This window comes from Gavia stellata, chromosome Z (assembly GCF_030936135.1).
Source record: "Gavia stellata isolate bGavSte3 chromosome Z, bGavSte3.hap2, whole genome shotgun sequence".
Lineage (NCBI taxonomy): Eukaryota > Metazoa > Chordata > Aves > Gaviiformes > Gaviidae > Gavia > Gavia stellata.
The window spans coordinates 78,454,712-78,481,098 of NC_082637.1; the positions used below are offsets into that span (position 1 = coordinate 78,454,712).

Here is a 26,387-nt window from a genome sequence, read left to right on the forward strand (position 1 = left end):
AATCTGGCCATGCTGCTTCTTGAGCCAATAAAATGCTGGTTTTCAGGCTGACTGTTCTCATCATCTCAGTGTAGAGGGAGCTGTGTATCTCATTAAATAAACAAAAGCTGAGTTAAATTGGATGTGATACTGAATGATCATGAACTGCAGTATTTCAGAATTGCCATGGGCAGTTCTATTCACTACAGGCTACTTGTAGTTGACAAAGCTGAGGTAAAACAGTAATTTACTCTTTTTTTTTCTTTTTTTTTTTTCCCTAATTAAAAATGGGCTGTGCGGGATGTCTCCTTGGCTTGAGTCAAGATCTTCCAGAACGGTGCTGTTACTTCCAACTGGCAGTGCTCCTCGTACAGATCCATTCTAAACTCTTCCTTTTATTTCTGTATTTGTTGTGCATGTCACAACACACACCCCCCCCCAAACAAAAAAACAAACAAATTAGAAGGTTTTGAAGAGTCTTTAAACATTTTAGTTACATTACTTTTCTTATATCCAACTGCCTCAAGATACTGTCTCCATAGTTGTAGTCCTCCACAGTTGGACTTCCGATTTTTCATTTGATAGTCATTTAGCACAGACTTCCACTTTTTATCACAAGTGCCCTCTCTTCCCACAATCCTGTTTATTGCTTCCCCATCAAACTTGACAGCTTTGGAGGCTTTTGATGCAGCAAAAGCTTACACATTAGTTTAAATGTGTGCATTAATAGTGCTGGTGTCTTGAAACTGATCCCATCTCTGTACAGAGTCAACAAGCAGGTGCATGAGATTTAACTCGGTTGGGTCAAAAGCCTGCTCTCTTCCATCTCTGCAGCACAAGACATGGGCTGTAGTAGCACAGGGAAGGAAGGACCTTTTTTCAAAAGATAGCCAGATTTTAATTTTTTTATATCCTCTACAATGGTCTTGTTTCATACTAGTTTCTTATGTGCAGACAGACACAAACATTATCCTTTCCAGGTATAGCACAGGGGGGAAAAGATAAAGCGGTCAAGGAGAGGCTGTCGACAGTGGGGAAAAAAGCTTCTACAGTCTGGCAAACCAGCCAAGCCTGACAGTCTAGCTGGTGTGGCCTCCAGCCTACCTTATTGTTTGTTGTCAGTACTGTCTGGAGTGTGCTATGGAGAAGAATCCAGTGATTTAGGCTTTAAATAGAATATTTGATGAAAAGCAGGTGGGTTTTACATGTCTGGTCTACTAATAAATTCAACCTGAAGTTAGCTTCCTGCTATTTGCTGTAAACCCTATTGCCATTTTAGGTCTCATTATCTGAACAAGAAGATGAAGATGCATTACAAAAAGAATGTTACAAAACAACTGAGAGTCCTTTTCAGGCTCAGATTGAGCACTTACAAAGCCATCTGCCATTATAAAAACATCCTGAGTGGTATTATTGGAGTACCTGGCACTCCAGAACAGCAGTAAACCATTCATGCTGCCTATCTTTAAATTTGTAAATAGCTTTTCCTACAGGTGACTCTCTGTTATTATTAAGGAGTTGCTCCAATTCTTGCTTTGAAGAAAAGCACTTTGCCACCTAATACTGTATTGCTGCCATGTGGTATATTTGCTGCTGTCTGTAACATCTGTCAACTTACTTTAAAATAAGAATTTGTATTAAATGAGAGAATGCTCTTTTTTAGAGGATTTAGACAGGCAATAGAGAAAGCATCCGGATCTCAGAACCCACCACTGAACTGCTTCTATACCAACAACTGTAGGTATGTTGTACATAATGCAACTCAATAGCACGGCATAGAATCTCTTCAAAATTCCTGTTCTTTCTTATGCTGGCCTGTGTCCCACCCTTAGTAAAAATGACAGGAGAGTAACATACACAGAATGATCTCCAGTTGGTGCCAGAGATGCTTAACTGTAATACGTATCAGCCCTGGTTGAGAAGATACAGCTAAACAGCAGAAGTAATGCAAATACTTACTTCCTGGACTAACACTGCCTTAATGGAGGTGCAAGAGTATCATTGAAAAGGCAGGATGAGAAGGCAACCTGTAGATCCTTCCTCTCTCTATTATCCTAGTAACAATCCAAAGAGGTAGCCTGTAGGACTTTCATTTCAGCGATACAGAGGCAGAACTGTTTTCTTCAGAAAAAGACACGAGAAACTGGTGACCTTTGTCTTGAATTGGTGAGATTCTTGATCCCCAAATTGACCATGTCTTCTTGCCCAGTTAGTATTATACTCGTACCTATTCTGTTTTATCTTGTTTCTCAGCTGAAATGATGTAAACAGCTAGGATTTTGCTAGAAGAGCATGCCAGTTTTTTCAGGTTAACTTGGGTTAAGAGGTGGGCATTGAATAGCAGTCTTTCTTCAGCCAGTCACTGATTTTGATTCTCATTGTGTATTTTATTCTGCTGGTTGCATGTTTCATGTGCTGATTGTTTTTAGCTTGGTCAATGTTTTAACAAAAAGAGAACTATCAATAAAAATGTTAAGGAAAATATTACAGTCATAAAATTATACCACCACAGTTGGTGGTATGGATAGGAACTGGAGAATGGAACACTACCATGTTTTCAATCACTCATAATTTCTTAGCAGAATTAAGACCTTTCTTTATTTCAGTGCTGCTACTATTAGAAAAATAGACACTTTCCTTCCTCAGTTTTTGGCTGTACATTCTTGTGCCTGCTGCTGGAGCCAAGTGACCCACATGCTGATGCATTTAGAGGTTTTCTATTTGTTTTCTATTGGAAAAAAATTTCTACAACAAGTCAGCTACATATCATACCTTTTTTCTGTTTTGTTTCATGCACAAAAGATTTGGAATTGTTTATGGCCCCTGTTGATAATGTGTGACTAGTTCTAACCAAGGTACAAGAATTTGCTCCTGATTCTAATTTTTTCAAATGCAAGACTTAAAACGTTTTATCTTCTGTCTTTTTGAAGTTCCAGCTCTTGAAATCAAGTACATAAGACTGTCATCTTCCATGTTAAAAAAAATAAAAAATTGGTTTCTCTTATGGCTAAAGACGAAGCTAAAAACTTGCCTCAGTCTGTGATATGAACTTGCAGAAAAGACTTAAAGAAAAGGCCAGCCAGTTGTACAGATTTTTCAGATTATAAATTTAAAGTAAGTTTCATATATTTTGAGATATGATTTATGATTTTTGAACTCTTCTGGTTCTCAGTATGATAGTTTGCATCTGCTGCTGAAGGTATTTATCATTGTTAAAACTAGATTGCTGCCTATAAAGGTATTTACAGACTTAGTCCTCACTGAAATCAGAGGGAGAAAAGTCACCTGTCTTTAGTCCTTAAGAGATTTTCAGATACCCTAACCTGTCCATTTGGTTTCACAAAATGCATGTTATTATCAGAAATAACTTGTAGTGAACATTTACAGTGAAATGACCTAGGTGTCAATATAGGAAAGAGACTTGCTCAACAGTTAACCATCTTGACTTTATAGCATGCTATGGTGTTGGAATTCTGAAATTTAAACATAACCATCATAGTCAGGATTTAGGAGTATTACCATAATAATCACCAGGTTTGTCTTTTTTGCTGGATAAAAGTCCCTTTATTAATGTCTTCTGAACTTTTTCCAACTAGACTTCAGCTTGCTTGTATTCACAGGTGTACAAATATTCCTATACTTTGCATATACTGATCCATTTAGTTACTTGAAAATGTTTCTAAGTAGTTTGTGTCAGATGAAAAGACTAAGGATGACATGTTTCAACTCCAAGCAGAAACCATCTAGGTAACACAGATAAATGTGATTGGTAAACAAAGAGGCATATATTGCCTGTACATACAGTATTCACAGGGAGCTAGACCAGTAAGTGAATCACTGGAGCTTGGAACTTCATCCTTATATACAGGAAAATGGAGAGGTCACCTCACATCGCTTCGGCAACTAGACATATGATTTCCATAGCAACAAACATTATCTGAATCACTGAATCATTCAGGCTGGAAGGGACCTAGGGAGGTCTCTGGTCCAATCTCCTGCTTAAAGGAGGGTCAGACATGAGATCAGACCAGATTGTCTTGAAAATCTCCAAGGCTGGAGACTGCACAACCTGCTCCACTGCTTGGCTGTCCTCAGGGGGAAAAAGTTCTTCCTAACACCCATCAGGAATTTCCTGTTTCAGTTTATGTCCTTTGTCTCTTGTTCTCCTGCTGTGCACCACTCTGAAGAGCCCAGCTCCATCTCTTCCATCCGACCCTAACAGGGTACTGGGGGCAGCAATTAAGTGCCTTTGAAGCCATGTGTGCTGCAGGCTGAAAAAGCTTTGGCCATGCAGCTTCTGCTTGCAGCGTAAGTGCTCCAGTCACCAACCATCTCAGTGCCCTCCTCTGAACTTCCTCCAGTTTGTCAGTGTCTTTCTTGTACTAAGGGGCCCAGAATCAGACACAGTATTTTTTATAAGGTCTAACGAGTGCCAGGTAGAGTGACAAACCCTACCCTCGATCTGCTGCCTGTGCTGCTTGCTGTTTAGGCAGACAGGATACCATTGGTCTTTGCTGCAAGGATGTAGCAGGCTTATGCTCAGCTCGCTGCCCACCAAGCCAACAGGTGTAATGAGTAGAAGGTTGGTTGTACCTGCACAGAGCTAGAATGCCCCCAGGTTTCCAAGTTTTGACAGTGCTGGCGTAAGCATCCCTGATGGGCTTCCTTTGAAGAAGGGTCTCAGTTGGAAACACAGCTGGGTGAGGATGCTTAAGGGAAAAGATAGGCAGAGCTCTTGGTAAGTCGTAAGCCTTTGAGATACGGGCTTTCACAAAACTGTAGGGAACTGTGTCCTGAGCAGTGTAGCAGACAGACAAACCTGCCTGCTGCTTTATCACAATGGTTTCCACTTAAGATTTGGATAGTCTAGAAGAAAGCTGGGGCTAACTTGTAGTCCTTTTCCTGATAAATAGGTTGTTGTTTCTTAAGTGTAATAAACAAGGCATATTTCACAGCCTCTTTCACACTGGGGCCTGGGACTTGGTTGGGGCTTTTAATTGTTACCAGAGTTCAAATATTACGTAATATTAAGTAGTTATTTATAGTAAGGATTGGTTTTTTTCATAGTTTTTTCCTGTGATAAATAGCATTTCTTTTTGCAATGCAAGTCCACAGCATTGCGTTCCCACGTTTGTCCTGCTGTGTAGCACCTGGCATTGACACCTGTAAAACCTGCCAGCTTAGCTTTAGGTAGCAGTGCTGCCCTTTTGATTTCAATGGGCTGTACTCCCCCGGGAGAAGTTAAACACAAGCAGAAACGTTTACAGCATCCAAGTCCTCTTTGGTCACATATCTGTATGTGTATCTTTATGTATCTATATATAGTCAGAAGGGATTATGGTAGTCTCACAGTGATCCGTCTCTTCCCCCAGTAGCATGTTACTCTAGTATATCTAATTAGTGCTAAGCAAATTATTTGCAATGAATAATCTATCAGACAAATGCAGCTGCTTTATCTGCTCACAGAATATCTTAAACCAGACTATGATTCTTCTCCTATTTATTAATTATTCAGCTGTCATCAACACTTTTTTCACATTGTTAACTGTGGATCGATCACTGAATTTTTGTAACTGATACGTGCTCTTAGACAAATTCGCATGGATCATTTCTACAGGACTCGATATAATCTTTCAGCTCATTTTAGGAAATCGTAAGACAGCCTGAATTGAAGGTTGCCTGAAAAAATACAAAAATTCTTTCCACACAGGGTCAGAGTAAAACTTTTCAGTGCATCTTCTTCAATTTTTTTTCAAATATAAAAAGAATTCTCTGCAATGCATTCCAAGCAGCTTCAGTATGAAACGTTACTCTACAAAAATGTGAAATCTCTCGAGTGCGGTGAAAGCGAACACATGACCGCCGCTGAAAGCGTATTTCTGTAGTTTGCTGGCCTTACGCGCGAAGACATCTCTCTGCTTGTCTACTAGCAGTGTACACCCAGCCCATGGAAAATACGAGGTCCCCGAGGACGAGCCTTGTCCCTAAGCCCGGCTTGGGGGGTCGGTCTTCCCGGCGGGACTGGAGGAGGCACCTCCCGAGCCCTACTGCCATTTTAGCCACCCTCATGCCCGTACCGCGACCGACATGGGCTCTCCTCCTGCGCGGAGACCCGCCGTTTTGGCAGCGTCCCTTCACCCGTGTGGATAGTTTGAAGTCGGCGAACCGAGCCTGGAAAAGCCGAGGAGCCGCTCTGCTCTTCTGGCCTCTAGTGGCTGTTCGACCCCGGCGTTAGCGCTGCGGCCCGGGGTCACCGCCGGGGCCAGCCGGTGGCAAGGCTGCGGCTCACGGCAGGGCGCCGGCGGCAGCGCCGGGCCGGCCCCCCCGGGGGCTTCGCGGGACCCCGCCGCCTCCCCCGCCCGGCTGCCGGCGAGCGGCCCGCCCGCGCGGCGGCTGGCACCGGCCCGGCCGGCGGCACCCCCCCGCCCCGCCCCGCCGGGGCCTGCCGGGGGCGGGCCCTGCGCCCGCCGCAGCCCCGCCCGCTGCCGCCGGCTGGGGCGGCCCCGCGCCTTCCGCTGGTGGCCCGGGGCAGGGGGCGGTGGGGCCGGGCAGCTCGGCGGCCGCCGCCGCGCGGCGCGGGGCGGGGGAGGCAGGTGGCGCGGATGGTGCTTTGTAAAGGGGCGGGCGGCGGCGGCGGCGCGGGCAGGCGCTGCTCTCGCTCCTCCTCCTCCGCCTCCTCCTCCTCCTGCTCGTAGCAGCGCGGTGGCGGCGGGCAGGCTCCGGCCGCGGCCCCGCAGCTCCCCGCCGAGGCGGCGCGGCCTCCGCTCCCTCCTCCCCTCGGTCGCTGCCCGGCCCCGGCGCGATGTCGGGCGGCGCGGCGGGCGCCCCCAAGCCTCTTCCGTCCTCCGGGCCCAAGTCGCTGCGGGAGATGCCGCATCCCCTGGCCACGTCCAGCAGCGAGGAGATGGGGCCGGCGCTCACCCCCAGCCCCGACCTGCTCCTGCCCCGCAGCATCGCCGACAAGGTACGGCCCGGGGAAGGGTGGCTGCGGCATCGGGGGGTGTGTGTGTGTGTGTCTCCGCTTCTGAAGGGGAGCGTGGAGAGGAGGGAGGAGGGCTGTGTCTGTGTTTCCCCGCCACATCCCCTTCCCCGGCTGCATCCCTGACTCCCCGCGGGGAAGTGAAGCCCTGGGTGCTGCTGACATCTATTGCAAGAGGCCGGGGCTGCCCGGGAGGGGAAAGGCGCACGCTGTGGGGGCTGCAGGCATCGCTTCCCTCTCTGCGAGGGACTGGCTGGGACACCGGCGCTCCCACTCTCACCGGAGTGGGTGCGAGAGGCAAGATTTTGCTGATAGTATCTTCCTGTGGCTCGTACCCTCTACAGATGGGTCTGAATGTTTCAGGAATTGCTGCAGCTCTCTTGCCATCTCCTTCCTGTAGCCCTCACGGGGAAGGCTTGGAGCTGCTGTTGTTTCCTTACCACTGAGCTTGCCATCAAAGTGTCTGCGATTGTCTTCTCCAGGGCTGAGCTCCTGCTCGCTTCTTCACAGCAGTGTAACATGGAAAGGATGTTATTGCAGGAGTATCTGTGCCTGCTTTCCCTTCCCTAGCTTGGCACATGTATGCAGGACACTGTCGGGCTTTGCAAAGTGCCTTGCCTGTGTGTGGGCCTTGGATGTGATAATTCCTGAATGTGAAAGGAGCAGCAGCAGCACAGCACTGCTGATACGTTAACTACTCTTGCAAGGACTTAGTATCTCTCTGGACAGACTTCCTGAAAAGTGTTAAGGCAGGATTTCCTGGGAGCAAGGGTTGCAAGGGGTGAGATCAGTTTGAAGCTTTATTATAAACATTTCTGGGCCAGCTGGTATGCGTACAAGGTGTTGCAGAGCTGCTGGTGGCAAGAGGTGCTTCCTAGGCTGTTGTCCCGGGGAGCGTGGAGCTGCTTCTGGGCAAGACAGATCTGCTAGCCTCCAAAAGTCTTGGGGCTGCCAGCAGTATCTGGTTCCATACACTCCCATGCTTTAGGGGAATGAGTCAAGGTAGTCTGGCCTCTTCCATGTGTCACCTTCTGCTGCCCTGTAACTGTGCTGTACAGATTCAGCACTTGTTCCTGCCCATGTAAGGCGCCCTCTCCTTGAACATTTGCCCACTGTTGCTCAAGTGAGAAGCCAGGCTTATCTTCCCTCTGGGAACATACGCCTTTGCCGAAGAAACTTGTCAAAGAGTTGATGGCCCTTTGAGAGAGGGGGGTGTAAGAGTAAGGTGGGAGTAGGAACTATGGAGTTTTTTTGTCTATGATAGGTTGGATTTACTCATGTAACTGGGTTGCTGTCTGACCAACCTGTAGCAATAGGAGTTGGCAGCTGCCTCCATGGGTCTTCTCACAGTTCAGGAGCGCAGTGGTGGTACTGTACGCACCCTGTTGGCACCATCCATCCACACAGCTGTGTAGCTGGTGAGAAGCTCTGTTCTGAGGAGTAGCTTACACCCTAAACTTCTTTCTTCAGCTGTGTTAAAGATCTTTTTTGCTTTTGGAATACAAGCAAGCCCTTTTCTGCTTTACTGTTTTGAGGTGTCTGAGAAGTGTATCAGCATCCCTGATAACCTAGGAGCAGAAATACCTCTCTAGCCTCATGTTGTGGTCAGCTAACTTCTCATCAGTAGGGAAGGTTCTTGCCCAGTTTTACCACCAGCAACACAGATGAAGCTTATCTTCTAGTACTGTATATAGTACTGTCCTGTTCTAGGTACTTGGCAGCACAGAAGTACTGTGAAGGGGAGAGCCAAAAAGGGCTGAGGTAAGTGATGTTTAGACTCAAGAGCAGTTCTGTGGCTGACCTGGAAGCGTACTAGGGTAATGAGCCTTGCAGAATAAAAGGACTTCCAGTAGGAAGAGAGCAGCATTCCCTTCTTTTTCCTTCTAGCTGAATTAGCAGAAAAAGCCAAACGTCTGATCCTCCTGATGGAAGGAGTCCAACAGCTCTGCTATGTGAGGGATGTCCCTTCCTCCGCTTAATACCTGACATGCTGGCAAGAAAAACATGAGTTGACTTTTTTCCCACCTCAGGAAAAACTTCAGTGAACAGACAGGTATTCCTAACTTTAAGGCATTAGTAAACTTCAACTGCTTGCACTGCGTATTGAGTAGTCTAGAGAGCAAGTGTGGTAAGTGGGGGTAAATAGGTAAAACTGCCTTTTAGGTGGTTAGTATGTCTCTTGGTCTTAATCTCTGGTGGTGGGTCATTAATCTCTTGAAAGGCTGGCTCACTAATTGACTAACAATGTGTGGATAGCTCCAATAGTTGTGTAACAGGGAGGTCAGTATTCAAGTCTGACTGGGGCTTAAAAGCTCTGCAGCTGTTCTTTATTGATTCTTGACTAGGAGCTGTGCTCGTTTGCTCTCTTGGCCTTTCTGGAGAGTCTGGTGGAGATTGACACTGCAGGAGAAGTTTAGGTTGAAGTCTCCTCCTTCGAAGTGGCTCCGAGTCAGTAAGTTTCTGTAAGGACCACTGTCCATAACCAGGCTTGTACTGTAACATCTCTGGTGGATGGATAGTGGCTGACCCATCACCATGAACTGGATAACTTGCATTTTCTGGATTCTTCTTACGTGCTCTGAGCGAAAACTTCCTAAACACTGCTGGATGATGAAAGTACCTAAGACTGTAATTCTCTGAGGGGAGAAAGTGCAGAAATAAGGGATGTTCTCTGCCCATAAGGCAGTGCTTCAATTTTCACTGCCACAGATGTGCAGCCTGAAGTGGTTGAACCTCTGCCATCACTGCTTCACATTCTTTAAAGCATGCTTTCCTAACTTTTTTGGAGCTGCTGAGTAAGAACACCACTTTATCCTGAGTCAGAGGAACCTGGAGGACAGGAACACTGCCTGCATGTCTTCTGTGGTTTTTGATTCAAACATGGGAATAATCTAGTAGCCCAAACCCTGTCTAACTTCGATGTCTCATAAACCTTTTGTTGCTGTTTAAGAACAGTGGCTAATGCTACTCGAGCAGTAGGTCATGGGAAAGGGAAAGAAAACCTTCTGCGCTGTTTTCTGTGGTTCTGAGACCCTCGAAGTAGACTAGTCTCAGGTTTTCTGAATCTTATGAAGAGGGTTGCAGAGCTTTCATTGTCTGAAATAGCATCTTCATCCTGACTTGTAGGAGAGAGCTGTTTTAGGAGCCAGGAAACCTTGACTTCTGAGCAGCATCTAACCTCTTAAATGAAATGGACATTTCTGGCTAAATACTTGGCTTTCACAGTGATTCTGCAGCAAACATGAAACACTTGAGTTGTAGATTCTTGTCTCTGAAGCGTTTCTGTATTGGCCAGATCCTTCTATAAAGGTCTTTCTGTTTCCCTCAAGTCTAATTGCATAAAACATTGTTTGTCCTGATACCTGACCACCATCAGATTTTTCAAGCTTATTCTCCCTTTACCCTTGCTAGCCTCCAAATAAGGAGACAGCTAAAGCTGAAATTAAGCAGCACTGACACCACCCCCCCCTCCTTTTTTTTTTTGTGACATCGGGTGAGAGGGAAACATGCAGGAGGAAACAATCCCTGAGGATGCATGGCAGGGTCCATTGCAGAGTTAGCTGTAAAACTAAGTTCTTGCTCTCTTACAGACCTTTTGGAAGGCATGCAAGCTAATTGATATCTGCTTTTCAGAGCAGATTCTCTGCAGAGGAAGGTAAGACAAATAGGGAAGTGTCAGTGTGGATTTCTCTCCTTTCTTTCCTTAAAAAAAAAAAAGGAAGTTCTGCTTGCATGTGACTACTTGACTCCAGTTCACTAGTTTGTCACTTTCGATAGCGAATCTGCTTTGTGCACTAGGACAAACACTTTGACACTGAGGACAAAAAGCATTGTTAATGGGTTCGGAGCAGAGGTGAGGTGTTTTGCTGTGTGATTGTACCCAAGTGGTTGTAGGAGTATGATAAGATGCAGGATGCAGCCCCACTGAGGCTGTGCAGATCTAATAGCATGCAGCTAACTGTTGGAAGTGCCAGGCTGTGCAGAATTAGAAAGTGTTCCGCATGGTGTACTCCCCCTGTCCTCTAGCAGTGGTCCTTGTAGTCCCTCTGGACTTGTGTTGTGAGAGTATCTTCCTAACAGGGTGATGTTGGCTGTTCTTGCTACGGTCTGCCTTGAGACTGGCAGCTATCTGATAGGGTCCTGACTCCCAGTACTGGTTTCTTGCCTATCTCTCCGAAAGCTTTAATATCCCATCTGTTCTAGGGCTCAGACTCCCTTGTCCTCTTCAGACATCTCTGACTACCTGATACTTGTACTTGAGGCCAGCTACGTATAACCTGTTCAGCTTTTCTTTGAAGATGCCCATGCCTTGTATTCAGCTCTGTTAACACTAGACAGCTGAAGTGAGCTTCAGAGGCTATTTTACAGTAGTCTATCAAGCAGAGCTGATGTGGAATACCCGGCTTGCAATGAATGCATAGCTTGAATTTGCTAATTCATGGAGTTAGGCATTAAAAACCCTACTGCAAACTTCTGGTTACTAACTGAAAACTATTGCTGGCATGTGACCCCTTGCTTATCTGCTTCCAAGCTACCACCCTGGTGAACCCCTAGCCTGTATTAGCACCTGGTCAAGTATAAAAACTTGGTGTGTTTGCTGGAGTGCTGTTACTTAGCACTCATATTCTGGAAGGGAGCCTGGCAGCTCTCCAACAAAAAATATACTGAGAGTCTGGAGTTCTACTTCCAGCCTCCTTGGTTGCTAGTTTAATTATTGCTCTTAACTTCATCCACCCACAGATGAAACCAGTTTGCAGTATAATCTGAAAGCTTAAAATAGATCTGCCTGAGCTTCTACAAACCTCTTCCTTCTCTGACTAAATGAGAACTGCTAGACCAGTACCATGTATTGTTCTTAAAGCAAGCTGCAGGTAAATTCCCCATCTTGGGAGAGACTGAGGACTGCAGAAAGTCAGGAACTGAAGTTGGTGAACTTGTGAAAAAATGTCAGTATAGATGAGTTGATCTCAATTCCAACCTACATGAACACAAGACTGACAATCACAAAGTAGTTGAGGCTGGAAGGCACCTCTGGATATTTTCTAGTCCAACCCCTTGGCTCAGAGCAGGGTGAGCTAGAGCAGGCTGCCCAGGATGCTGTGAAGTTGCTTTTTGAATATCTTTCTGGGCAACCTGTTCCTGCATCCAGTCACCGTTGAAGTAAAATTTCTTTCTCATGTTTAAGTGAAACTTCCAATATTTCCATTTGTGCCCATTGTCTCTTGTTCTGTTGTTGGATCCACTGAAAAGAGTCTGTCACCACTTTCTGTACACCCTCCCAACAGGTATTTATCCATATTGGTAAGATCCCTGAGCTTTCTCCTCTCCAGGCTGTTGGCTTTCTTTGCCGCGAGGCATGTTGTTGGCTCATGGTCAACTTTTCCGCCAGGATCTGTTGTGTGTGCTGTTTTTTTATTTCCTCTGCCAAGCTGCTTTTCAACCACTCAGGCCCCAGCACATACTGCTACATGGTGTTGCTCCTGCCAGGTGCAGGACTTTGCATTACCTCATGTTGAATTTCATGGGGTACCTGTCAGCCCATCTCTCCAGCCTGTTGAGGTCCCTCTGAATGGCAGCACAACCATCTGATATATCAAGCATTCCACCCAGTTCTGTACCCTCAACGCACTTGCTGAGGATGTACCCTGTCCCATCATTTAGGTCATTAATGAAGGTGTTAAACAGTAGTGGCCCTGTTACTGTCCGCTGGTGTACTCCACTAATGACTGCCCTCCAGTTGGAGTTTGTGGGATCACAACTCTTTAAGCCCAGCAGTGCAGCCAGTTTTCAGTCCACTTTGCTGTACGTTTGCCTAGCTTGTATCATCAGCTTCTCTAGGAGGATGTTATGGGAGACAGTGTTGAAAGCCCTCTTAAAGTTGAGATAAACCACATTAGAGCTCTCCTCTTGTACACCAGGCCAGTCTTATCTTCATAGGAGGTGTTGGGTTGGTTAAGCATGACTTCCCTTAAGTCCATGCTGACTTCTCATCCATGTCTTTTGTGTGTCTGGAAATGGTTTCCAATATTTGCTCGATCACCTTTCCAGGGATTGAAGTGAGGCTGACTGGCCTGTAGTTTCCTGTATCTGCTTTCTTAAAGATAGGAGTGACACTTGGTTTCTTCCGGTCCGCAGGAACCTCCTCTCATCACCATAGTAAGGATAAAATGATTGAAAGTGACATTGCAGTGGCATCATCCATCTCCCTCTGCACTTTTGGGTCCATCTCATTGTGGCTTACATCTGTCCAGTTTGTTGAAATGCTCCTTAAGCTGGTCCTCCCCCACTGATGGTGAGTTTGCCTTATTCCGTACTTTCCCACTGGGCTCCAGGGGCCTGGGATTCCTGCAGGCTGGTCATCTCAATAAAGACTGAGGCAAAGAAAGCACTGAGTACCTTGGCCTTATCTGTGTCCTTTGTCATCAGATCCTCTGCCCCATCAGGACTGCATTTTCCTTGGTTTTTGTTTTGCTGGTGATGTACCTGTAGAAGCCTTTCTTGTTGCTGTTCTTGTCCTTTGCCACATTCGGCTCCATCCCACTAAACACATCCCTGCATGCTCAGACAGTGTCCCTGTGTTCCTCCTGGGTAAACTGTGCCTGCTGCTGCCTTTTTTTTTATGCTTCCTTTTTATATTTGAGTTTAGTTAGGAGCTCCATGTTTGTGCATGCAGATCTCCAGCCACCTTTGCTTGATTTCCTGCTCATTGGGATAGACCAATTTCGGGGCTGGCGAGGTGTTTCTTGAAAATCAGCTAGTTCTCCTGGATGCCTCTCCAGGGCCATGTGCCGCCTTCATAGCAGATCCCTGAAGAGGCCAAAGTCTGCTCCCTGGAAGTCTGGGGTTGTGATCCTGCTCTTTGCTTTGCTCCCTCCTCTTGGGATCCCAACTCCACCAGCTTATGGCTACTGTGGCCAAGGCAGCCCCCTACCTCCACATCTCTGACCAATTCTTCCTTCTTTGTGAGACTAAAGCTCATCAAAGCACCTCACCTCGTCAGCTTATCAATCATCTGTGTCACCAATATACTTCAGAAACTTTCTAGATTGATGTCACCTCTGCTGTGTTGTCCCTCCAACAAATATTGTGATTCAAGTTACCCATAAGCACCTGTGCACGTGAGGCTTCTTCCAGTAAATTCCTGTCCTTGTCTGCAGAAGTGGTGCTTGAAGGACGCAGGAATGTTGTTTTCCACCTAGGACAGTAGGATTGCTGGTTTGGTTGAACTGTCTCCTAACTGTTTCAGAATTCACCTATTTATGAAGCTGTTCTCCTGGCTTTTGGGAAATCCTGTGGTTCTCTTCCCTCAGTCGCTGCACTGAATGGGGAGGTTATGTTGCACAGCAGATGTGTGTTGAATTGCTGAACCATGGTTCTTAGGCCAGGAAGCTTTTAGGTACAAGCACTTGTCTGCCACGTGCTTCGTGAGTGGGACATCAGCTCTCAAAGGCAGAGCTTAGTCGTCGTCTTTGAACTCCAGTTTTGGATGGCCGTTTAAAGGATGTTGCGCTGTGTGTGTGCACGTGTGTGCCATCAGGCAACTCTTTTCTAGTCTCCCAGTTAAAATAACTGACTTACACCTGGCATGGCTTTCAGCTTGCCATCAGGGCTCTGCCCACAGCCAAGCTGCTGGCTGAGTCCGGTTTCCCGTCTTTCATAATGATGCTAACTAGAACTGCTTTCTCTAGCTATTTCATCTCTCAAACTCATGATACCGCTTGGATAGGTTAAAACCACAGTATCTTACTAAAAAGATAGCGTGTTTGTCTCCTTCTTGCTTGTAGCCAGTCTGGGGTTTGATGGTGTAGAAGCACATACAACACCACAGTTGCCTTCACTTATAGAAACAGGATTTTATTGGTAAGGGTCCTTTAATGGTATCTTACAATGTAGGTGCTCAAGTACTGTCACAAAACTGTACTTGGTGGTCTCTTTATGATCCACAGCTTCCCAGTACAGTGTGTCTTTCTGTTACTGGCAATTCCCATGTCTCTGAACAAGGTGAAGGGTAGCTAACACTTAACTTGGGACAAACACTTGCATCAACATAACTGTCTTAATACCATTACTTTTTAATCTTTCCATCTGGTAAAACTGAACAGAGCTTCTACTGTATAACAGTATTATTACTTTGTGGTTCTTATTTCAACTTAATGGAGGGAGGGATATACTTTGAGGTTGAATTTGGTGGTGTGCAGCTTTCATGATCTTTTCAACAGGATTGCTTCATTCTTAATGAGATAGAGTATTGAAAACAGATAGTCAAAACATACGTAGAGGAACTTGGTTCTTCAGCCGGGTTTCAGAAGGGTGAGTCTTGGCAATAACTTGTCAGCCATGGTGGAAAAAAGTTACGCTTGGCGGTCGGAAAGAATCCTCTGGGCTGCCTGTGCTGGAATGCCTTTAACCTACCCGAGTTGCTGGATGCTCTCTGAGCTCCTTCATGGGCAGAAAGGGATAACCAGATTGATTAAGAAGCGCTCTCTTTTTCCAGCAGCGTGGGCACATCATGCTCCTGTTGGTGCCTCAGGCAGCATGTCCCTGTAATTAATGATGGGAGGGGCAGAGGATAAAGACTGAAGCTTTCCTATTGACACACTGTGATCTGGGAGGTACCAGTTCCTAGACTAACCTGCAACTATTGTCCTGGTGTCTTCTAGCATTGTGGACTACTCTCGTGGTATCTGAAACAGATCGTCTGGCTATCACTCTCCTCCTTATATGAGTGGAGAGGCTGGTGTCTGTAAAGTAGGTCAGGAGACGAGACAGGAGCTGTTACGGTGCAGTGAGACTTAACTCAGTACTGCTGCGTGGAAAACCTACTTGCAACACCTAAACTGCATTCTTTGAGATTGTACCTTGCGTATGCTTTCGGTCTGCAGAAGACAATACACCAATGAAAAATGGCACTTGATCTTGTGTATTTCTCGGAAGTAACCTCACTGAGGCTTGTTCTCTGCCGACCTTGAGCAAGATCTCAGATGCTGAGATGTGGCTGACTTGCCTGCCCGAGCCCAGGTTGCAGTGCAGCTGAGACCCCAAGCTCTTGTGGCTGGGGAAAACTACTCCCATCGTGAGGGTGAAATGGGGTAGAAAGCCCCAAACTCCACCTTGGGGGTGGTGGCAGCTGCAGCCCTGAGGTAAAAGCTAAGTGAATTTACTCTTAGTAAATTATCGAAAAACTGGGGGGAACCCGTTCCTCTCCCAGTTACTGAGGGCAATAACTGACAGCAGTACTGCAATGAACAGCTGAAGATGGAAAACAAATCCAGTGAGCTGCAACTCTTTTAATGAGTTAGCATTCCCAATGCCAGTCCAGCTTAAATGGTTTATTGGCAGATGAATTTCTGGGACATGTTTTGTTGTCTAAACTGGGATGGACAGGGGATGGAAAGAGGTGTTGCCTTCAGCTGTAGGTGATGTTATAATACCAAAACTGTTGATTCTCAAGCAGGTGTTTCACAGAAATCATGAAGTATCTGTCTGAATAAGCATGTAGGTGACATGGATTAGTGGAACTAGCTGGAATTGTTCTGAAAATAGAGGCAATAATCCAAAATTCGTACGACGGGCAAGGGAGGAGCTCAGCCAAGAGCTGTATTTAGAGTAGTCCTCAAAGCATAAATTCCTTTGGAGAACATCACGTTCAGAGCTTCTACACTGCTTTTTCTGTGAAGCAATAAACAGTAGGTGAGAAGTTACTCTGGAAGTGAAAGTGGTGGGTGTCTCTAACCCCTAAAGATGGGCTTCTGCTGGACTCAGGTTTGTGGTTTTACATATTGTAGGTTGAAGAGAACTACACTAGCGTGTGGGAGCAAAGACGTCTCAAAAATGTGTAGTACTCTGCACTCCAGGAAGATGAACAAAATGTAAATGGCAACTGGCTTTACTTGCTTCTAGATGATACCCTCAAATTAAGGAGTGCAGACCCTACTGTGAGGATGACAACCTCTCTGTCTGTCTTGGAAAATAATAGTTTCAGTGGTCTGCAGTGTTATTAGTGATGGGGTGGCCTACAGCACTGAAGGACATGCTTTAATCCTTATTCTTAGTCTGTGCTCTAAACTCAAGCTGAACTTAAGTCTGAAAAAACAAGCTCTTTTAAACCACCCTAAAGCTGCATATCTGATGAAAGTAGCTAGTAGCCTCTCCAAGCTAAAATACTAGCAAGGGGTGAAGCTTCTTTGTCACATCTACCAGGAAAGCTGTTACTGGTTCAATGCCCTGTCCTTGTGGGAACGTATTGCCTTACACTGCTTGAGTTGAACTTGCTGTATCCTTCTGAATGGCCTCTTAGGGTATAAAAAAACCCCTTATCTTAAAGTCTGTCTGCATAGTTGGCCTCACTTTTCCAGTGAGCTTGAATGACGTGATGTGTTCCTTGAAAGGAATATGCTGCAGTGCAGGTGATGCTGAAGGGCAGAGAAGCCTCTTCCCCCTCAGGGCTGCAGATGGTGTTAGCAACAGCTACTTTTGACTAGCTCAGTGGTGAAAGCGCTGACACGTGGGAATGGTAAGTGATAGACTACCCCAGACAATACTCAAACCCATGCTTATCTGGGTTGGAATGGCACCTTTGCTGTAGCTTTTTAAATGCTAGTATAAGGCAAATTGTAAGTGAAAATCTTGGATACTGCCAAGATGAAGCTGTGTTTTGGATTGTCGGCAAGACAATCCCTGGAAAATTTTAATCAATACTGTTTATTGCCAGTGATCGGCTTGGCCTCTTCAGGATTTGTATGCTGACTTCCAGCTTGCTGACTAGCTCGCTCCTGGATCAGTATACTTCACTTGAAGCCATGTGTGCCAAACACCTGTATGTGACACAGTGGCTGTCAGGAGCCTAGGCTGTATAAATAAAGGGTGTTTCTATAGATGAATGAGTCTGTAGATCTCATGCCTTGTTTCTTCTCTTCATCAATCTCTATAGATAGTTTTCATCCTGTGAGAAAATACTGCATGACTGCTTTTCGTCACTTGGCCTCCTTAAAGCAGGGAGTGAAGCGGTCATACTGTATGGTTTTTGGTGTGGTGGTTTTTTTTTACCAGCAGATATGCACTTTGTTTATTTTACCCTTCTTGGAGCAAATGCCTTTCTGCTGGAAAATGTCTTGTTGATCAGCAAAAGTGATGGAGGGCTATGCCTTAAATTGCACCTGCATTAACTAACTCTGAGAGCTCCTCCAAGAGCGCACTCCTCCAGCTCTCCCAGGGTTTGAGATGAAAATATGAGTTCTTTCCTTTGAATATCTCCGCCTCCTTTACTTGCACAGTGGTGTCTTGTCAGTCTGACTTGCTGTCATGAAACCTCCACTGATCTGGCGTGGCAAAATGGTAGTGCAACTCATCTAAAACAGTAAGCATGAGGGAAACCCACATCATAGTGCAATATGGAAGTGTATTCTTGCTTGTTTAAAGAAAGTGTTCACCAGGATACTACGGTACTTTCCAGCCCTCTATCATCTCTTTCCTTCCTGTTTCTTCTCTCTGCTTCTCCCCAATCCTTTGCATCTGTTCACATTTAAAAAATATTACTGTTTGCTCTCAAAAACATCTCTGCCAAATTGGCACTTTGGTGACTCTCATTACCTAGATAACTGACGGCAGCTAAACCTGCTTCTAGGGTGTGAACAGGAAAAAACCTGCTGCATGGTATGTCTGCAGAGCTTTAACGCAAAGCTGTATGTCTCTAGGAGAAAGCAGTTTAATTTGGACAAGCTTAGCAAACTGTTCTATCTGCAATCAGATATAAATCTGGCTTCTTGGATTGGGCATGACTCCTAGTCATATGCTGGATTCAAGTTTCCGGCTCATGGTCTGAATCCTGGCTGCTGCTTTGCTAGTTAGAAGGTCAGAGCTCAGGTTCTGAAAATGAAACTTTAAACAAACACTGGGTGTGTTAGGCTTGTTCATTAATAAGGTGCTCTTTAGCATGTTAGAATGGGTTAAGATGTTCCTGTGCATACAGCTGCAGAACCCTTCTGATAATAATTTAACTCTTATAAAAATCAATATTCTTGAAACAAACTCCTTGCAGATGGAACTTAATAGAGCTAGAGGAGAGTAACTGGAGGCTTGACTCAAAAGGTCTGCATTTTTCTAAATCTTTCTGAAGACATCTAGCTTCTGCCATTTGTGGAGATCTTTGAGCTCTGAATACAGAGTGCAATCGGTGCCTGTTGCCTTCTACTGAGAACTGTAGAAGCAAGAAAGAACCTTTAGCTCTGCTAAAGGCTGCAAATCCAAGTCTGCTCAAATGTTAAACTCTCTTGCTTTCCTTCAGGTCACAAGCACTTTTCCACTACTTTCTGCAGCTTAAACATAACAGCACTAATCTTGCTGGACAGTTGCCAGACTGGCTTTATGCTTAGGAAGATAGATAGCTTTCTGCGAGGACTCTAGTGCTTTGTAAACAGATGTAGAAGCTAACCTTGGATCAGAGACTCTTTCTTCCAAGAGAACAGCTCACCCCGTGGATGTATCAGAATACCTCTTTGCATTTAAAATACCTTGTCACAGTAAGGGAGCTATAAGATGTGGCAAGCATCCAGTTGCTCCTTGCACTTCCCTTCCTGTTCAAAGGATATGGGGAAGTACATGTCGGGTTAGTGAGAGTTAATAAGGCAAAAGTATGTCTTATCCCTTTTCATTTTGCCTAATTAATGTCTGCTCCAAATAACAACCCATTTCATCTGCCAAATGCCTGGCCCACAAAGCCTTTTGACCTGTTGTGCACAAAGTAACACGGTAGCATGGTTTATTACTGATATTGAAGGGCTTGTCTTAACTGCTGTGAAACATCTGTGAGATGCCACTCATGATCCTCATTTTTAGAGTGTAACCTGAACCACATTTAGCTTTAGTGTGATATTGCACAGTTCCCCTTCCAGACTACAAAAAGAGGCCACTCTCTTAAGGACTCTGTGACAAGACAGATGTATAGCCAGACTGTATGAACAGATGGTCTGATGTGGTACTTGACACCTTCTTGTGACACCCTGCTTTACCCCCATGCACAAGAAGACTGAAACTGAGCCGTATTGTAGCTGGGTCCCTGAAGACTTTAGCAACAGAGGTAGGAGATGGCTTATTGCTCCTGCTGAAAATCCTGTTTGCAGGAAATGCTTCTATGCCCGCATTCTTGCTCTGGTTGACTTAACTGTGATGACTTATGGGAAAGCAAACCACGAAGTAAAATAGTCCATCCTATAAAACTTTGCTGTTAGCCTCAGGAAGGAGGTGGGAATCCCATGACCTGTGTGAGAAGGCTTGGAAGGTGCTTGTGTCAATCAGGTAGTGTCTCTGTGAAGCTTGTTGCAGTGTTTCTCTGTTCAGTCTATTCCAAGTATGTTACCTTTATAAGTAAGAATGCTCCTAGGTCTTGAGTGGTATCAAATGGCATGCTGTTACGATCAGCTGCTGCATTTGAAATTCTTGTTTTTTTCAGGGATACTGAGGAGTCTGTCTCCAGGCAACTCTGACCTACAGAGCAGAAACACTAGTTTGAGTGAGGAACTCCAGAACAAAGTCATTAGACTCATGACTTGGCAGCATGCTGTACTCTGATACCTATTTACAATACACTGAGAGCAAATTCATCTAGCTTTTATCTAGTGGCTTTTTGGTTAGGTGGGCAGAATACCAGTGGTACTGCTGGAACTGTAGAGGTGAGGCTTAGACCAGGTGTGGTGTGCATGCCCCATTAGAGTTAGGGGCTTTCTGCCCAACACTGCAGGGACCACAGACTTGCTGCATAATACCTTCCAGGGCTAGGAAGTGAAAATCTGGACTTGTGTCCTCAATGCCCAGCACTGTCCCTCCTCCGCTGACACATTTCCAGGTAAGAGCAAGAAGAATTGCTTCTGATTTGAGCTTAGTCTTTATTGCTCTTAAAATAGCCTCAACCTCGCAGTCTGATTCGAGATGATTAATATAGTGGAAAACACTGACCTCTTCTGAGGGTATAATCTTGTTCTTTGTGAGTACACCCACACATACTGTACTCTCCTTCCCATTACTGGAGAAGGATGTCAAGAGCTGGGGTACATGCAACCACTTACCCTTTCCCAGGAGGGTAGGTCCAGCCTTAGACGGTGATTCTCACAGCTCTTGTCAAACTACAATTTAGCACTGTCTTGTTTGTGGATCAGTGTAGAAATGCGGTCCTTCCTCCTGGGAATGAATAGGATTTTTGGAGTTTGTTAACTGTGGGGTTTTGTTTGCTTTTTTTAAACGTTGTAGGTCAAGACTGCCTTCTTATCCTGCCTTCTCTATTGTGTCCAGAGCATACTCCCTTCTCTGCAGTCTGGATCCCCACTTCAGTCACTTTTGCCTTAAAGACAAGTGCAAGAGGAGGGGTCATGCAGTATCTCATATCTACCTCAGATATGTGTGGGGAAACAAAGGTGACCTGTAGTGAATGAAGTATGATGCTGGTAGAGAAGGAAACTGAACATATGTAAAGGGGAAGCAAATGCCTTTTCTTCCCTTGTTCTCTATCTGAAAAGAAGTTTAGGTATTTGTCTGCATCTCGTATTGGATAATAGTCTTGTGCAGACTGAGATATCGCTCAGTGAGATCTTCTAATAGGATACTATGCTGTCAGTGACAGATGAACTGACCTAGTCGGACTGGAGGATGGAACGGTGCTTTCTTTTTCTATGCAGAGCTGACCTGTACAGGCCAGGGGCAAAGAACGCTGTAAACAAAAAATACCTGCCTTCAAAACTTGCTGGGATGAGACAGGTAGTGCTACGAACAGGTCTGTGAAAGCCAAGTTAATGCAAGCTTTTATAGTGTTCTTGGGAATATGTACATCTAAACCATTTTAGTCTTCCAGTCACCAGCAGCAATTCTGCTATGGCTTATTGCCGTGTACTGAAGGTACAAAGGTAAGACTGTTCCAGAAATCAGCTGCAATCATTGTGTGGAATCATTGTCCCCTCAACATGACCGTATCTGTCATTGTGTCTCTCTGGGTAATGGATGGCAAAAAGCAATGGAACACCTTGAAACACGAGAAAGGTACAGCACTCTGAGTTTCAGAAGCGAAGCAGTGAGGCTCTAGAAGTAGTACGGTACTAGCTGTAAGGTCCCTGAGTTAGGCAGGGATATTTGGGGTTAAGTGTACCCCTTGCCCCTAAACAGCGACATTTCTAAATGTCTCTTACTGTCATCTAACACTTGTTGAAGGAGAGCAACGTGCTTGCAACATTAGGTGGTTTCAGGCTAACCCTTTCCAAAGATGAGCTTGTCTGTGTTTGGGAGACTTAGCTGAACCACCTCTTCCACTTCCTTCAAGGACTGAAGATGAGCCAGCAGTGTGCCCAGGTGGCCAAGAAGGCCAACGGCATCCTGGCTTGTATCAGAAAGAGTGTGGCCAGCGGGAGCAGGGAAGTGGTTGTACGTTTGTACTTGGTGCTGGTGAGGCCGCACCTCGAATCCTGTGTTCAGTTTTGGGCCCCTCACTCCAAGAAGGACATTGCGGTGCTGGAGCGTGTCCAGAGAAGGGCGACGAAGCTGGTGAGGGGTCTGGAGCACAGGTCTGATGAGGAGCGGCTGAGGGAACTGGGGTTGTTCAGTCTGGAGAAGAGGAGGCTGAGGGGAGACCTCATCGCTCTCTACAATTACCTGAAAGGGGGTTGCAGAGAGGTGGGTGTTGGTCTCTTCTCCCAAGTGACTAGTGACAGGACAAGAGGAAATGGCCTCAAGTTGTGCCAGGGGAGGTTTAGGCTGGATATCAGGAAAAATGTCTTTACTGAGAGAGTGGTGAGACACTGGAATAAACTGCCCAGGGAGGTGGTGGAGTCACCATCCCTGGAGGTGTTCAAAAAACATGTAGATGTGGCACTGCAGGACATTGTTTAATGGGCATGGTGGTGTTAGTTGATGGTTGAACTTGATGATCTTACAGGTCTTTTCCAACCTTAATGATTCTGTGATTCTGTGACTACTGCTTAGATAGCAAAGCTGTCTGGTTAAGCTGTACGCTTGCTAAGGTAGCATAGGTGAAAACTAACATGCAGTTTGTAGAAGCTGCAGTACTGACTAGCTGCACTTAACTCAGCAGGAGACTGCATGATCTTCACTTGACAATAAGCCAACACCTACAGAATTTTAGAATTTTCGACCCTTTTTTAGCCTTCAAGAGTTGAATCCTGAATGCTTTCTCTGGTGTGTACTACTCCATTGGGGGAGGCTGCCATCTACAAGACTGAATACCAAGCTCCTGAGGTTTTATTTTATGGGGATACAAGCTGCTCTGTAAATCCAGAGTCTTGGAAAATCTCCTGGGAGAATGAAGGAGGGAGAAAATGACATCAGGTGGAAGCTGCCCAGCTCATTTTGCATCTCATATGCAGTCTTCAAGTTTACAAAATTCAGCTGAATTTTAAACCTGCACGAAGTGAACTTCGTGATAGATTTAGTATCTTCCTTTTGGGCAGGCTAACTAGTCAAGCTGTTTGGACTGCATAATACAGCAAAAGAATGTGAGGCTGCTTCCTTACCAGATAGCAGCCCGCATAGTTGCCAGGGCTCATGCATTTCCAACCCAGGCAGTTAGTTCCTACTTGCCGCCACTGTAGGAAACCGAATGTGTGCTGTTAGTCATCTAATCTCACATAACCATAAATTTGGGTGTCTTGAGGAATCCTACAAACTCCATAGGAATGCATGAAGAGTCTGCCTGTAGGTGGTTGTACAACTGTGCACAAAAGCCTAGTAGTTACCAATAGGTCATGAACGTGAAGGTCTGAATGTTGTACTATTTCTGCTATAGGTTGTGATCCAGACCTTACTAACCTTCACCTGACCTGCTTCAGCAGGTGACAAAGGTATGAGACTGGCCTGAGGAGGTGAGGGACAGAGGCTAAGGATCTTTTGCTCTTTACTTTAGAAAAAGCTTTGAAACTTAAGGAATTCCTCATGGATACTCTCTAAGACTTGAAGAATGTCTTGACAGAATCTGTCCTCCATTCCATCTGCCTGGCTGCCAGAAGCAGCCTCCCCTCCTCCCTGCTCTGGGGCTGCTTAGATTCATGCAGGCTGACTGTACCGTGAGTAGCAGGTGCTGTGATGAAAAGGCCTTTTTTCTGTGAAGAGATTTGTGAGTAGTAGGTACCTGCTGGGACATGGACTGTGCTGATCTCTGATAATGCAGATACGTACTTAAAACAGTGGATGAGCAGCTACTGGGTGCACTAAAGGTGAAGCTGATGCATGAGTCCCTGGCACTGAAGCCAGACTCTGTTGTTGTATAAAACAGTTAATACTGGTCAGTATTTCAAATGCTTGTGGGTATGACAACTACACCGAAATGCAGAAGGCTGCAGATCTCCTTTCCTGCTAGGCTCTGCAGGATATACTCCTCTTCCTGTGGTAAAAGCAGACTAGAACAGATGCGGTCTTGCTTCCCCAATTGCAAAAAATCCCCCGAGTCCCACAGAACAAAGCCAGTGCCAGTTAACATGACGAGGAGGTGCTCTGCTGAAAGGATTACAGCCTGAAGCAACTTGATTGCTAGGCTTTGAAATGTCATAGCAGATGGCCTACCTCTTTCTAGCAATAGTGTAAGACTTCAGCAAACTGATCCTGCCTACTGTTAAATGAAGGTTCAGCAGTCATAAGCATTGCTCCTTGGGCAGCTAGCTAGGAGGCTCCACCCATTAAGAAGGACAAATAGTTAGCTTCTAACTTGGCTTTCAGCTGCTGAAAACTAGCCAAGAAGCAGGGCATGATGCCAGCTGTTATTGCCAGGGGAGGGTTCGGCCATCACAGCTGAGGCAGTATAGCACAGTAGTACTTTCAATGTAGACATCCTCTTTCCTTCCCCCCCTCCCCTACAGCTAGCAGCCCTCCTGCTCCTAACCAGAGTTGGTCTAGAAGCTTTACTTGACCTAGATCTGGGGTGTTTCATCCAAGGCTGCGATCAGGTAAAACTATTAGAGCCTTTATTTTAAGACCTGAGACATTCCACAGGACCCATGACTGCAAGAACACACTCAAGTAGATTGAAGTGGATTCCAGCCTTCACAAACCTCTGCTTTGCTTAAAAAGTGCAAGACATGCTAGTATGATATTGTTATGTCCCAACAGAATCGGTGAGGAAAGTTGTTAACTTCATGCAAGTGGCTGCAAGCTCCATCTTTGGTCCTTCCTCCAGTTGTTCTGACACCTTAATGCAGAGTTCTCATGTTTTAAGTGGATTCCATCATATTCTTTAAGCTCCCTTCTGGAAGGGTTTTGTTACAAGCTTTTGAGATCTCCTGTGCAACCAGGCTTAAGCTGTTTCCGCAAGTTAATTCATTTCCATACTGGAAGCTTAGAATTTGACTGGCTGCAGTTCTGGCACAACTTGTTTTATACTAATGCTTATTGCACATGGGTAATGAAGAGCTGTCTTTTCCTTTTTGGAAACAGGAACAAATTTGTCTACAGCTACTGCGGTGTCCCAGGGTTTGCTTTACCCTGCTCAGCCAAATTCTCCTGTCTAGCTGAACTGCAGATTTTCTGAAGCCATCTCCTGTTGCTAATCTTATCCTGTCTTCTGCTTATTCTGTTTGTGTAACTCCAACAGAACTCCTTATCTGCTGAGTTATTGTAGCATTGCTGCTTCCTGTTGTACACACTCCTGCTATGTTGAGCCTGAGCCAGGCGCTTGTTTAGTTCAAGCTGTCTACCTCATGTATGAGCTGGCAAGCTGTGCCATGCTCATCCTGCTCTTTTGCCCTCTTAAGAGAACGTTTGAGTGCCTACCTTTCAATTCTTGCTCACTTACCAGTTAAATCTGAAATCTGTCATCTGTTGGCAACCACTTCTGAGCATTATCTGGGAGAATGCGTCTAATCTCTCTGTTAGTAGACAATAGTTTAGATCACCCCTTTCCCAAAATGTCTAGGCTAAAGCATTAGCATGTCTCCCTACTTCATAAGGCAGTCCTCAAGGTGAAAAGCAATACTACCACAGTTCTGCAGGATTGCAACAGGCAGAGGGCTGTCTCTGTAAAATCCCAGTACCTCCGTGATGGGTTTGTGACAAAGACTGGTAGGAATTTAGCCCTGTTCTTAGCCACTGTCAAAGGCGGACCTTTGTAAGTAGTTTTAACTTGAAGCTCTCACCTGTAATTCTGAACCCTTGAACAAAGGAGGACTTCTTTTAAAGACAGGGGCTACCCTTGTCCAGCTGGAACATAAACCACACTTGCATAAGGAATACTGATGGACAAAGAGGATCTTACCCAAACAGGATTGCTTTACTAAGATTACACGTTTCATTTAGCCACTTAAAGACTGTGTGAAGCTGGGGCTAAGCACTAATTCTAAAAAAACTAAACCACTTCTAGTTAATGTGCTGCTTAGCTGTAGCGATGTTTCTCTGTCGAGCAACCTGAGGAACCTTTCTTACAAGGGAAACACTGTGGATAAATCTA

At 45.5% G+C, this 26,387-nt stretch overlaps 1 protein-coding gene across 1 annotated transcript in view; it reads left to right on the forward strand.

Moving 5' to 3' along the window:
- Positions 1-6,781: 6,781 nt before the first annotated feature.
- Positions 6,782-26,387, forward strand: part of SNX30 (sorting nexin family member 30) — a 46,408-nt gene continuing 26,802 nt past the window's right edge. The window contains exon 1 of the mRNA XM_059833687.1: positions 6,782-6,943. Coding sequence (XP_059689670.1) covers positions 6,782-6,943 — 162 coding nt within the window. The remainder of the gene's footprint in view (positions 6,944-26,387) is intronic.